At 44.9% G+C, this 14,665-nt stretch overlaps 1 protein-coding gene across 5 annotated transcripts in view; it reads left to right on the plus strand.

The window, feature by feature from the left end:
* The first annotated feature begins 909 nt into the window (after positions 1–909).
* Positions 910–14,665, plus strand: part of VWA3A (von Willebrand factor A domain containing 3A) — a 55,815-nt gene continuing 42,059 nt past the window's right edge. For 2 of the 5 annotated variants that reach the window (XM_079953675.1, XM_079953676.1), the window contains exons 1-10: positions 911–1,386; positions 1,960–2,034; positions 2,308–2,379; positions 2,886–2,957; positions 4,892–5,012; positions 5,581–5,705; positions 5,781–5,855; positions 10,282–10,336; positions 11,351–11,449; positions 13,563–13,669. In XM_079953675.1, the coding sequence (XP_079809801.1) occupies positions 1,973–2,034; positions 2,308–2,379; positions 2,886–2,957; positions 4,892–5,012; positions 5,581–5,705; positions 5,781–5,855; positions 10,282–10,336; positions 11,351–11,449; positions 13,563–13,669 (788 nt within the window). In that variant the 5' untranslated portion in view covers positions 911–1,386; positions 1,960–1,972. Of the gene's footprint in view, positions 1,387–1,959; positions 2,035–2,307; positions 2,380–2,885; positions 2,958–4,891; positions 5,013–5,580; positions 5,706–5,780; positions 5,856–10,281; positions 10,337–11,350; positions 11,450–13,562; positions 13,670–14,665 lie in introns of all 5 variants that reach the window. The other 3 variants (XM_079953679.1, XM_079953678.1, XM_079953677.1) reach the window with 3 other exon arrangements.

The following is a 14,665-nucleotide window of genomic DNA, read 5'->3' on the forward strand; positions in this document are numbered from 1 at the left end:
TTTTTGTTAAATTGTCCCTCCTTCAGAGAGGAAACTCAGGAGCCCACATTACACGAGAGGGAAGTATAGCAGCATGCTTGGGGAGGGGTGTGGTACCCCTTTAACTTCAAATGGGACAACAGAAAACCCATTTTTTATTTGTATTTATTGCATTTCCTCCCAGGAGCTTAAGGTGGCGTACGTAGTTCTCCCTATTTTATCCTGACAACAACCCTGTGAGGTAGGTTAGGCTGAGACTGACTGGCCCTGAGGTCAACCAGTGAGCTTCATGTCTGAGTGGGGATTTGAACCCTGGTCTCTCAGGTCTTAATCTAACACACTGAACCACACTGGGAAGATGTATTTACTGTTCTTGGCGCATCTGCCAAAACGGACAAAATTCTGATGCAAAAAATCTTGTCAGTTATAAAGGCAAGGATTGGGAACCTCGTGCTCAGGGGCTGAATGTGGTGCTCAGAAATCTCAGGCGTCGCACCCTCTGAAGCCACACACACACTTCACTGATTCTGCTTTAGCTTTCTCTGAAAGTTTTTGCCCAGCGGAAATGCATCCTTGAACTTTGATCAGGCTTCTTGCTTGCCTGGATGAAGGAAAGAGAGGGAAGTCTTATGTGTAGAAACTAGGCTTTTGTACAAATAATAATAATAATAATAATAATAATAATAATAATAATAATAATAATAATTTTATTTATACCCCGCCCTCCCCAGCCAAGGCTGGGCTCAGGGCAGCTAACAACCAATAATAAAAACAAGTTGGTTGAATACAACTTAAAAACAAGATTAAAATACAACATTAAAACATTAAAATGCAGCCTCATCACAGGAGGGGAAAGGAAAAAACAAAGACAAAAACCCGCATTTGTGGCCCCACACGTCACTGAGATATGGCTCCTGAAAGGTCACACAGTGACAAGGGTTCGCCTCCCTTGTTTAAATGTGGCTGTGGGGAACCTTTGGCCCTCCAGATGTTGCCAAACTGCAACTCCCATCACCCCTCGCCCATTGGTCATGCTTGCTGAGGCTGCTGGGAGTTGTAGTTCTGCCACATCTGGAAGGCCAAAGCTTCCTCATTCCTTATAAAGATGTCAAAATACTCTCTTTTTTTGGTCCTACACATGGTTTTCGCTTTTGGCCAAGTATATAAAAAGCCCCCAGACAGAAACATGAATTGCTTTTCAGGCAGATTAATTTGCCGTACGCCTCTTGAGACGCAGCCGTGTTTCCCCTGCAGATCTTTCATCTCCCTCCATCCGCTATGGAGAATGGTTGCTTCTGTTGCCGTTGGCAACGAAAACACAGCTCAGGCCAGGGGAGTGTTTGCTCCTGGATAAAGCCTGGCTTTACATGCACAGGGGAAGATGCATGGCAGAGTGAGCGGTCGCTGGTGAGTCCCAAGGCTGCACTAGCAGAGGAAGGGCGGTTAGGATGTGAAGGAGCAATGGTGTCCCGACCGGTGGGATGATGTGCTTAGCTCCAAAACTGGTTTGGAAGAGCATCGTGTGTAGGGTAGTAGTAAACTGTGCCCCTGAGTATGTGCAAAGTGCCTTTCTCCAGTCACTGCCCAGGGCTCTTGTCTCAAACCTGATATCCACCGTGTCTCCGGTGTGGAGGGAATACTTGTAACTGAATTGTTTTATCTAGTGTGATTTTCAAACAGTATATATCCATCATATGCACCGAAAATCTGTCATAAAAAACTTTGCTGCGTTGTAGAACTTTTTAAAATTTACTGCATGTTGTTGTAGGTCTTTAAGGTGCTACTGGAAGGAATTTTTTCATTTTGTTTCGACTATGGTAGACCAACACGGCTACCTATCTGTAACTGTATTAAAATGCAGTTGCTGCTGCTTTGTGATACTCAAAGGACTGTAGGTCAAATGATAAATGGTGCACTAATTGTTTCAAAGCAGCTATTCCCTTTCTTTTCTTTTCTTTTCTTTTAAAAAATACAAAATAGAAGATCCAACAATATGTCGAAGGGGAAGAAAGTGGCAAGTTTCTTGGACAATGCACAATTCTTGGAAAAAGTGGGGTAAGCTACTTGTAGCTTTTGAAGAAGTTGGATATGGTGTGCAGACCCTACATATTACAATGTTAAAATGAATTGCTGCTGCTTTGTGATACTAACTAGAAGGACTGTAGGACAAAACAAATAAAATAAAATAAAATAGTGTGCGAATTGTTTCAAAGGCACTCCTTCCTTCCTTCCTTCCTTCCTTCCTTCCTTCCTTCCTTCCTTCCTTCCTTCCTTTCTTTCTTTCTTTCTTTCTTTCTTTCTTTCTTTCTTTCTTTTAAAAAACAAAAGATCCACCAATATGTCGAAGCAGAAGAAGGTGGCAAGTTTCCTGGACAATGCACAGTTCTTGGGAAAAGTGGGGTAAGCTACTTGTAGCTTTTGAACAAGTTGGATATGGTGGGCAGACTCCTACATATTACAATATTAGAATGCAATTGCTGCTGCTTTGTGATACTAGCAGCGGCGGAGTAAGCCTCTTGAGCGCGCCATGGGGCGGTGCGCACCGTGGGGTGGTGTGCACCGTGGGGCCTCCGGAGTCTGCCTGCCTCCTCCCACTCAGCTGCCCTACAGCTGGGGGGAAGGCAGTGGGTGGACCGTTTGGGCAGCGTGGAGCCTGCAGGCGCGCAAGCCACCACATCTCTGCCAGGAGAGACTTCTGGCTTGGGCGCGTTGCAGGTCCTGCGGTGACTACCGCTCAGCATTTTGTCACCCCCTCAGTGGTGACACTGGGGCAGCCCACTCCTACTGCACCCCGCTTCCTCCAACCCTGGATACTAGAAGGACTGTAGGGCAAAACAAATAAAATAAAATAGGGTGCTACTTTTTTCAAAGGCGCTCTTTTCTTTCTTTCTTCGTTAAAAAAAAAGATTCGACAATATGTCGAAGCAGAAGAAGGTGGCAAGTTTCCTGGACGATGCGCAGTTCTTGGAAAAAGTTGGGTAAGCGACTTGTAGCTTTTGAACAAGTTGGATATGGTGGGCAGACTATTTACAGTTGGAAGGTTCCACCTAGGTTCAGCCGCTGCTTTTGTAGCTGCCTCATTTCATCACCAAGGGTTTGGTATAAGAACTTTGCACAGTGGGTGGAAGGCCATCCATAGGTCAGACTCACAGACTGACTAATGATCTGACTTGCCATACTCACTGATATAGACAGCAATGGATGGGCTGTTGTCACAGCAACCGGCTTGGCTGGCCTCGCACCTGTTGGCTTATCTCATGAACGGGATGATAATAAAATCTCTCCATGTCCAGTTCCTCCAACAATTTCAGCTGATACCGGCACCAATTCTGTGCCAGCAGCAAGGCTGGGGTCGCCCATGGCAGTTATGGGGCAGAGAGATAGCAGCTTGCATAAAGGGTTTCCTGGTGAATTTGCAGCAGAGAGTTGATATTTGAACCAGATATTTCCTGATTTGTTGCTCAGTCTCATAGACTGCTTTTTTGTCTGTTCCACCAGAAATAGTCTAGGTGCAACCAGGCCTTTTCAGGGTAGCAATGTTGGATATTGTTCCTGTTGATATTAAAAATGACTTTAATGCATACAGCGGTACCTTGGTTTATGAACTTAATCCGTTCCAGAAGAACCAAAGCGGTCTTAAACCAAAGTGTGCTTTCCCATAGCAGCGGGGGACTCAATTTACAAATGGAACACACTCAACAGGGAGTGAAACATGTTCTTATTCCAAGGCAAAGTTCACAAACCAAAACACCCACTTTCGTGTTTGCAGTGTTCTTAATCCAAGTTGTTCATAAACTTAGCTGTTCTAAAACCAAGGTACCACTGTATTCACTGTTTTTAGCTTCACATTTTGAATGTTATATCTGTTTAAATACACTGCCATGGTATTTTTAAAATGGTGGGTGGCTTATATATTAAACAATTTAAATAAACACACGCACTTTTTAAAGTACAGTCTTTCCCAAGTTTTCCTAGGAAGAAACCATGTTAAAATACCCATCTGCTACTTGCCTGTTATGTACGAGAAATAGTGTCCTCGCTTGGTGAGCACACACTGTTTACATCTCTATTAAAGCAGTTGCATATCATGGAAAACTTGCTACTGCTATATTTCTCCATGGAAAACTTTCCGCTTTTAGAAACACATCATTTCATAAAATTTATTAGCAGCATAATGAATGAAGGCAAGTCATACTGTGTATTTTGAATCAATGAAGCACTAGTCAAATCTGAAATCAAAGTTATAATTAAGTTTTTTAGGGTGCCTATCCCTCAGAAGCACATATACGTGTGCACAGCTCTTTAGGCTTACTAAATATACATAGAAGAGGCTAGGCAAGATCTCCCATGAAAATTTCCCCAGATTTCCAATAATAATAATAATAATAATAATAATAATAATAATAATAATAATAGATTCCAATAATAATAATAATAATAATAATAATAATAATAATAATAATAATAATAATAATAATTTATTTGTATCCTACCCATCTGGCTGGGCTTCCCCAGCCACTCTGGGCGGCTTCCAAAAAAAAATTAAAATACTCTAATACATCAAACATTAAAAGCTTCCCTAAACAGGGCTGCCTTCAGGTGTCTTCTAAAGGTCTGGTAGTTGTTGTTCTCTTTGACATCTGGTGGGAGGGCTTTCCACAGGGAGGGCGCCATTACCGAGAAGGCCCTCTGCCTGGTTCCCTGTAACTTGGCTGCTCACAGTGAGGGAACTGCTAGAAGGCCCTCGGTGCTGGATCTCAGTGTCCGGGTAGAATGATGGGGGTAGAGACGCTCCTTCAGGTATGCAGGACCGAGGCTGTTTAGGGCTTTAAAGGTCAGCACCTTTAGAAAGAAAAGAAAGGAAATGACTAGCTTTGTAATGTTGCATGATAAGAACCCTTTCCCCCTCCAGTGTACATTCAGTATCAAATGCCACTTTACAAAAAGGAAGCCCATCTTTGTGGAATGTTTCTGCAGCAGTCTCTGATGATGGACTATTGGTTACCAATATCAACCAGACACAGGATTTATTGGTAAGTCAATATCTGTATTATGTGCACTCATCTCCTGCTCTTCATGGATGGTAGAAACAGTAGAGGTCTGTTGCAAACAACATGGGAACAGGGCCTTTCATGTGGTGGCACCAACCCACTGAAACACCCTCTTCTGGAATATGAGAAAGGTCCCATCTCTGTTGTCTTTTTGGTGTCTACTAAAGACCTTGCTCTTCCAACAACTCTTTTAAATTGAGATCTTTCCCAATCTGTATTGGAATTGTTTTATTTTTTAATCACTTACTGTTTCCTGCCTTGGGTTCCTTTGAGAGGAAGGGTGGGAGTTGGACTGACTGCTCCCACCCATCAGTGTTTTTAGGCAATAAGTGAAGTCTTTAATAAACTGGGTTCCTGCTGGATATGTTGGGCTTGCTGTCATTCTCCTGCTTCCTTGTTTTTATTTAAAAGGTGATCCCTCACCTGGGTAACAAACAAGTGGTGCAAAAGTAAATTCTTGCTACAGCCTGTGCTCTGACAACTTGAAGTGCATGCTTTCCGTCCCTGAATGGCTTTTTCTTGACTCCCGTTTTTCTCATTTGGTCAACAGAGACTTAAGGATACAGCAATGCTGTTTGCTGGGTTAAAGTCCACAGATGACTGGATTCAAGTCTATGGTTTAAAACCCTTGCAACTCTCATTCAACGATCTAATGAAGAAGGGCAGCATTGTGGTGTAAGTATGAGCTCATGTTGTTCCAAGCTGGTCATGTCTGGTCTTTTCATTCATCTTTGGCTATTTCCTTTTTAGAAATCCAGATGATCCAACAGAGAGTATTGAATTTACTAAGGAGTCTGTTAACTATTTTGAATCTGAGTTGCGAAAGTAAGTATCCCCAGAAACGTGTCCCCTCTCTGGTCTGCATCTGTTTATGGTCAAATCTAGGAATGGGGGAGAAATCCAGTTCAGTTTGCATCTAAAGCCAAATCAATCAAATCCACGTTTTCCAAAACAATATGAGAACCTAAACACAGCCATTCTGTGAGATTCACATGTATCAAGATTTTGCAATGTGGTTCTCCAATCAAACAACATTATGGGGAAATGTACATAAAAACTCAATATTGTGTGTAGTGTATTTTTAAAAAAATGCAAATTGCTGCAGAAAATGTGGAGAACTGAATTTAAGATAGGAAAAACGAGGAACAGAGAGATGAAATCGACATAACCTTCCATTCCATGCAACATCTATATTGGGATAGTGCTAACTCCTCTGATTGGAATGTAGAAGCAGGGGCAGACCTTGAGGCCTCAAATTTCACCTATGCAATGTGCAATGCTGAAATTCACCCCCCTCACCCTCTCGCCTTCCATTCTGAATCATTGTTGCAGCACCCTCAAGGCTCCGTGCCCAGTGTGACCAAACCAGTTGTTCTTGTTGACATGCAGAGGGCTGAAAGGCCAGCTGGCTAGCCCCAGCTGGGCCGTCTCCTTCCAGCCGTCCTGCTGTGAAGACCCATCAGCCTCTGCACCGACGTAAATCAGCGACCCAGGCTTCAAAGCCAGGGCACACTATCAGCAGATCAAACTCCGCACACAGAATAGGCATGAGGCTTGTGAAAGCATACCACAACTACAGATTTATTAATCATAAATCAGGACAAAGAAACATGTTGATTCTCTCTCTTCATCTTCTCAGAGAGATCGGGGGGAAAAACAAAAGCAATACACACAATGGAAGTTCCCAGCAAGCTGTGCTGGAATGTAAACAGACATGTGACGCGCAAGTGTGCTCCTTAAGATGGAATGGAAATTCTCAACAGTTCTCCCCTAAATCCGCTCCTGGCAGAAGGTCCCAGCTCCAATCCCCAGGCATTTCCAGATAAAAGAATCAGATAGCAGGAAAGTCATTCTCTGACTGAGAACCCAGACAGCTGGTGCCCATTCAGAACAGAGAACACGAGATTAAATGGGCAAGAAGTCTGATCCACAGTTTCCTTCCCCTTTACAGACCTGTTGTTGTTCTCTGAGCTTCCACGAGAGGCAGTGATGGTCTTAACTTGGATGGCTTTAAAAAGAGGATTAGAAATATTCACAGGGGGAAAAGACTGCTACTAGCCACAATACCTAGGCTCTCCCTCCATGATCAGAAGCAGTATGCTGTTGAATTCCTGTGGCTAGAAACCGCAGGAAGGGAGAGTGTCCTGTTTTCTAAACAATTAAATTTTAACAAGTCGTAATAATAGACTTTGAGGGCCGCAGTTAGCTTTGAATAAAACAAAAAGCTCGCTTCGGACTAATTTCTGGTGAATGAGCCCAGCGCATGCAGACAGAAGCTCTTAACTGGAAGTAAGAAATAGATATTTATTTAGGCAAGTAATGGTACAGGCTCAGTAGCAGATACAGTGCTCGAGAGTCATGATCCAGGAGTTCAGGACCTGGGCAAGAAGTTCAGAACTGGGCAGAAACATTGAAGATGTCCTAACAAATCTCTCCCCCCTCCTGCCAAGCTTTTACAGACGAGGCATAGCCCACTCACTCGTGAGTCTCTTGTGCCTTATGGGAATATCAGGACTGTAAGTGTACACTCTGTTAGGGTGGGCGGGCCTGCTCTCATCTGCAGTGGCAATTCTAGGTGACAAGACTGCACTCTCCTGCACAGACTCCTGATCACTCACTGCTGCCTCCTATTTGGTCTCCCTCGTTGGCTGATCAGAGCCCTCCCGATCCTTCGCTGAGGCTTCCCACTCCTCAGGAAGGTCAGAGGGGAGAGCCAGCATCCTTGAAGTGACTGAAGTCAAGGTGGAAAGGGCATTAACCCTGTCCTCCTACCTTAGGTAAAGGTAAAGGGACCCCTGACCATTAGGTCCAGTCATGACTGACTCTGGGGTTGTGGCGCTCATCTCACTTTATTGGCCGAGGGAGCTGGTGTACAGCTTCCGGGTCATGTGGCCAGCATGACTAAGCCACTTCTGGAGAACCAGAGCAGCACATGGAAATGTTTACCTTCGTTTACCTTCCCACTGGAAGGTACCTTCATTTACGTTTACCTTCCCGCCGGAGCGGTACCTATTTATCTACTTGCACTTTGACGTGCTTTTGAACTGCTAGGTTGGCAGGAGCAGGGACCGAGCAACGGGAGCTCACCCCGTCGTGGGGATTTGAACCGCTGACCTTCTGATTGGCAAGTCCTAGGCTCTGTGGTTTAACCCACAGTGCCCACCCTCCTACCATAGACTCTCACAATTCAACCCTGTTTCTTCTTCTTCCTCCTCCTCCTCTTCCATCAGAGCCTGCCAACTCAAGCCCAGTCTTGACAACCTTGTGGGGCACATGAAAGAATGCTGAGTTTTCTCCAACCATCCTAGAAATGGTTGTAAAATTATTATTTGCAAGGATGAAATCAGAACGGCTCTGATCTCTAAAACATTTTACTAAGCGCTATCTTTCTTTTGGTGTCAATAAATCTTTATTTTCAAACATTGACCCTGCCAAGGTGGAATTTAATTTATCCTCAGTGAGTAAATTGAGCGAGAGGACCTGCCTTACTTTTGCAGCTGACCCCTCTGTCTCTCTGTTCATTTCATTATGCTTTATTTCCAAATAGCCATTAATTAAAATGCATGCGCATACACTGCTGATCCCTTTTGTGAAGGTCTGGTGTCTTTAATTAATTAAGCAGTTTTTTGGCCAGCCAACTGTGGGATTTTTTAAAAAAGAAAGTTAATAATATGGCCTCTGATCTTGTGTCACAAATGAAAACAATGTGAGAGCCATTGCCAATTGCCAATATTGGGCTAGATGGACAACTAAAGAAACCAGACACAAAAGAAGGTTTCTGGGAAAGAATTCTGGGCACTGTAGTTTGCTAAAGCTTGCTGGGAATTGTAACTCTGTGAGGAAGAAACCACAGTTTCGTTCGAGAGAAAGGAAGTGTTTTGAATATGCTTTAAAGGTTCAGTGTGTACACAACCTGGGAGATTTACAAGTGCAGAATCAATTTATAAAACCCAAATAGAATAAGATCGCACAATAAAACAAACAAGTCAGAGCATTTGAAAACACCTGTACCTAAAATATACGCTAAGGCAAGCCAGTTAGAAAGCATCACTATTAAAACAGTTAAAATACCATGCGAAAAATTAGGTCAGGAAGTTCAAGTTCAGGGGAAGGATTGCAGCTGGGGAAGGGTTGTAGCTCAGTGACAGAGCATCTGCCTTGCATGGGAAAGGTTGCAGGTTCAATCCCCAGCCTCTCCAGGATGGGCTGGAGATGACTTGTCTGAAACACTGGAGAGTTGCTGCTAGTCATTATAAACAATGAGCTATATGGACCCCGCGGTCTGACCTGATACAGGGCAGCTTACCCACGTTCCCATGTTTCCTCTCTGTGTGTGCAGGAACTGGTGGAACGCCAATGTGGATACAGCCTCTCGCATGTCAGAAGGGCATTCCACTAGTGCCACCAGTGAAGAAGCTACGACCTCTTATGTTATGGTTACCAGATTTTTTTCAATGAATCCGGGGACCCCCCACCCCTTTTTTTATGAAGCTGAGTAGCAACAGGGAGTCAGTAGTGGGGATGGTGAGGCAAAAGACCCTGGGCCCAAGCACACATGCATATTGTATAAAGGTGCAAAGCCCTTCTTTCGCACCCTGTGAAACATAAATGCGCAGAGTTTATTAAAAAAACTGGGCAATGGCTGCCCGCCTGTGGCTCCCAAGCCTCCCCTTATCTGTCAAAACAAATAGGGAAGGGGGCAGGAGATTGGGGGAGGCTCGGGAGTCATGGGTGGGTGGCACACTGTTGCCCAGGTTTTTTTTAAAGACTGCTCATTTATGTTTCACAGGGTGCGAAAGAGGGGATTTGCACCTTGCCCGGCAGAGAAATCGTGCGCCTTGCGCCCCTCTTGGGCAACGGCTGCCCGTCTGCAACTCCCAAGCCTCCCCCATCAGTCAAAACAAAGGGGAAAGGGGGCAGGAGATCTGTACTGCCAGACATCCCTGGTTCCCCTTCGGCAGTGGCGGCGGTAGCGGCAGTCAGCAGCCCGCAGCCAACCAGAGCCAGCTGTGCTACCAGGCTGGCTCTGGGCTGCTGAGGCTGCCGCTGCCATGTTTCCTAGGGACAGATTTGCAAAGCTGGGGACTGTCCCTGGGAACTGGGGACGTCTGGTAACCCTATCTTATGTTCTCCCACTTGAATTTAGAATAAGAAAGGTGGAAATTCATCTCTTAACACCATTACAATATCTTATAATTTTTATTGCACTAACTGCATTTCTTCTGTTTCCCATACACCCACCCACCCACAGAACTATTGCTCTCTATGACAGACGCATTGAATGGCTGCTGCAGGAAAGCAGGAAGGTACTGTGCACAATTTGTTCACTTAAAGCTGTGGTGAGGGTCTTGTGGCTCTCCAGATATTGCTGATCTCTATCTCCCATCGTCCATGACCACAGGCCATGCTGGACTCCAACTCCCATCAGCCTCCGACAACACAGCTGATGGTCATGGATGACGGAAGAGAAGAACCGGCAATATCTGATGGGGAACAGGTTCCATACCCCTAACCTAAAGAACACTGTTTATACATCACAAAAATGAAGTTGTGGCAAGTGGCACTAGCAAATTTGTAGTCTAACCAGCAAGGGGCAGAGAGGAGCAGCAGCAGCTCCTGTATATCATTTTGGTCTCTGCAGCTCCAGCCAAAAGGAAATGCAAAGCAAAAGAAGAGCACGATTTGGGATTTCAGCCAGGATCTTGACAACTTTGCACCTGCTTGACTAGAGGCATTTGTACATCATTGGAATAATAATAATAATAATAATAATAATAATAATAATAATATATTATTTATACCCCGCCCATCTGGCTGGGTTTCCCCAGTCACTCTGGGTGGCTTCCAATGGAATATTAAAACCTATAACCTATTAAACATTTAAAGCTTCCCTAAACAGGGCTGCCTTCAGATGTCTTCTAAAAGTCTGGTAGTTGTTTTTCTCTTTGACATCTGGTGGGAGGGCGTTCCACTGGGTGGGTGCCACTACCGAGAAGGCCCTCTGCCTGGTTCCCTGTAACTTGGCTTCTTGCAGTCTTGAAGTCTTTTGAGCAATTTCCTCTCTCCTAAAAAGTGTTAACAGTTTCCATTCTTATTATATTTCCCTTCAAAACAGTGCCCTGTTAACATGGGGTCTAATAGACATGTGTGTTTGGGAACCCCTTGTGTGTGAAACCTCAACCCATGTGATCCCAAAAATGCACTATCCCAACGGGAGCACCCTTCCTTTGGGAGCAGGTTGCCCTCTGTTGGTTCACTCCTGGCACTGGACCACTGGGAGCCGCCCCTTAACATTCCTTTTGTTTTGTTTTTCCTACCAGATATTTGGTATGATCCGTGGGGATAAAGTTGGAGTTCTGATTGACACATCAGATGTAAGTTGTGGACCGAGACTGCAGGATTTCCAAAGAGATCTTCTGGTAAATGTTATTGAAGCACTCGCTAACTTAATATCAGAGATGATGATGTACTTGTGGGTAGCATTTTGGGCTGGCGAAATGTGAGTTCGATTGGCTATGATGCTCTGTAGGAAGCCTTGGGCAAGTCATGGCCTTTTTGTCTAATTTCCTTCACATTTCTATCAGCCTGTATCTTTGAGGTCTGAGTAGGGAAATATATAGTCGTACTGCATTCAAATGAGTTTTAGTAGACCCATTGAAATAAATGGACATTACTAACTTACGTTCATTAATCCTAATGGATGAGGAGAACTTAGTTTTATATAACCATTGAAATTAATCAACCCAAACTAGTCATGACAATTAATTTCGAAAGGTTTACACTTAAGTAGGACAAACACTGGATATAGCTCTGAGTATTGACCTTTTTATATCATGCCTCACTGGATTTAGATAATGTGAGCTACCTTGCTCTATCGATGGACAGGTGATGTTTATATGCTGCAGTTGCATATAATTATTTAACCAACTACCATATTTCCTTTCTGGCAATTTCTTTCCCTTGGGAATTGAAATGGGTAGTGGTGAATTTTTTGAGAGGTATCGTATTTTTCACCCTATAGGACGCACTTTTCCCCCTCCAAAAATGAAGGGGAAATGTGTGTGCGTCCTATGGGGCGAATGCAGGCTTTCGCTGAAGCCTGGAGAGCGAGAGGGGTTGGTGCGCACCAACCCCTCTTGCTCTCCAGGCTTCAGGAAGCTATCTGCAAGCCTTGGGAGCCCGGTGGGAAGTCGCGCTGGGCTCCCAAGGCTTGAGGACAGCAGCCTGCAGCCCGAAACCCAGGGAGTGCAGCGGAGCGCACCCCAGGCTTTGGGCAGCTCTCCGCAAGCCTTGGGAACCCGGCGCGACTTCTCGCTGGGCTCCCAAGGCTTGCGGATAGCAGCCTGTTCTGGGGGCTGGGGCCCGAGCTTCTCCCGCCCCAGCCCCGCGCCTGGGGGGGAAATAATTTTTTTTCTTTACCCCCCCCCCAAAAAAAAACCCTAGGTGCGCCCTATGGGTTGGTGCTCCCTATAGGGTGAAAAATACAGTAATTCTTGGTGAGAGTGAACTCAATCTATATGCCGGTAACTCCTATAGTAAAAAAAAAAAAAATCACAATCATGATCAGACAAATTTAACATGAATTTAAATTTAGCATCTTTCTTATTTTCTGGTTGTAGTTGTGTATGGCTCCGTTAACGAACTTCTCGAATGCAGTATGTTTAATTTTCATTCGCTTCTCATTCAGTATTTCCAGTCTTCAGTTGATATATTTATTAGTTCATTTCTTGTTGTCAGGCAGCAGGCAGCTTCTTCTAGGATACAAAATTCTGTTCAGCAACTGTAGCTGTTGTGTTTGGGAGTAGACAGAGATTAATTTCATTCAGGTTTCACCATTCATTCACCAAAGATGGGGTTGAATTTTTTATTTTCCCAACCAGAAAATGACAACAGGACAAGCTGATCTGTGGGGAAGAAGGGTTGGAGTTAAGAATTCAAAGTCTTCTTCAGGGGGCATCCCTGATAATCTTTTTGGTTTCAAGTACTAACATTTTTCTTGACTTTTTCCTTTTTATATCAAATGCAACCATAAAAACAAAAGAGGGCAAACTAAAGCAGAACAGAAAAGCTAGCAGAGGGAGGAGAGGAAAAAGGGATTGGCATTGGTCACTGTTCATAGGTTTTACTCATTTTCAGTGTATGGAGATGTCATAAACAAAATATGCTAGTGCCAGAGTATGGTCTTCACCAACCTGGTGCTCTCCAGATGTTTTGGCTTTAAAATTCCATCGGCCCTAGTGCTGGCTGGGGTTGATGGACTTGTAACCTGGAACATCTGGAAGGCACTATGTTGGAAAGAGCTGGCCTGAAAACATGTAACCGACCATCAATGTAAAAGTCTGTTTGGTCTGTGTCTGGGTGGGTGACCATTTCAGAGCCACATGGGTGTTCTCTTGGGTTCTATGATGACAGGATATGAATGTAGGAAAAGAAATAAGACAACTTCAACACTCAGCTTGGTGTAGAGCTTGATTTAGGCTTGCTATATACCTTGGCAAGCATCTAATTGCCGCCTTTTGTTTTCTGCTTAAGTCTGTAATAGATGAGCAGCTGCTTTACATGAAGAAGTTATACTTCCTTTCATTTGGTACCAATATTTCATTACTTTGGGAGAAGCCAAGATTTATCGACGAGAAGGTGTAAGTGAGTTGCTTGGCTCTAAAGTATTTGTGTGTGTGTGTGTGTGTTGGTCTTGGTTGCGTGGCAATTCCCGCCCCCTCCCACAGATGAAGTAAATAAAGACACAGGACACCAGAATTTCTGTTAATGGGCGAAAAATGGCCACAGCTTTATTGATTACAGGTAAGAGCGGTATTGGCTTTAGGCATTGGCCCTAACAGACTATCCGGTCTAACCTGGAAGGGTTAAGCACCAACAGGGGGAGCCCCCGATATGCACATCCCTAGGCGCTCCCCAAGGGGTTACCGCTCGGGAGCGCGCTTTAGGCCCTAGTCTCCGTAGGTTTCGGACGAGGTGACGCCCCTCAGAGTCCTTTAACAAACTACCCTTCATAATTTGGGGGAGGTGATGGCGTTCCTCCCCCCCGACCTCATTTGCATAACAATACCCCTGCCAATGCCTAACCGCCACTCGAGCCAGGCTCGCCGCTAATACCCTCAGACCTGTAACCAATCCCTGATTCCCTGAAAAATGTCGGCTAGCCAAATATCGTTACCAGCATCGGAGAGACGCACGCCATCCCCGCGGTAGAGTGCTTCCTTGCTAAACTGGATGCATGGGTGTTCAATGACCCGCCCACCTATTGCAGCCACTCTACGCGCCACCGAGTGCTCTAGGATCCTCTTGGCTCTATTCACAGCCACTGCAGTAAGAGCGAAAAGGGGCGAGCCAGGTCTGCCCTGACCTTAAGTGCCCCTCGGTAAGCCCACCCCTGCCGCCAGCCGATTGGCTGGCGCTGAAGGGGATGAATATTAATGGGGGGAATCCCTGGATCTCGCGAGGCTGGCACCAGCCCCGTGAGAGTGTTGTCGGGGGCGTGAGCCCGCAACCCCTCCCCCTCCTTAGGTTCAGGAGAGGCTTTATATTATATACTGGTTTTTTTCAGATAATGGTTGCTAGTTGTTCTTCTTATACTGTATGGGTTTATGATTGTGCTGTATGCCGCTCTGGCTTCC

Source organism: Podarcis cretensis, assembly GCF_951804945.1.
Source record: "Podarcis cretensis genome assembly, chromosome: 14".
In the NCBI taxonomy this organism is placed as follows: domain Eukaryota; kingdom Metazoa; phylum Chordata; class Lepidosauria; order Squamata; family Lacertidae; genus Podarcis; species Podarcis cretensis.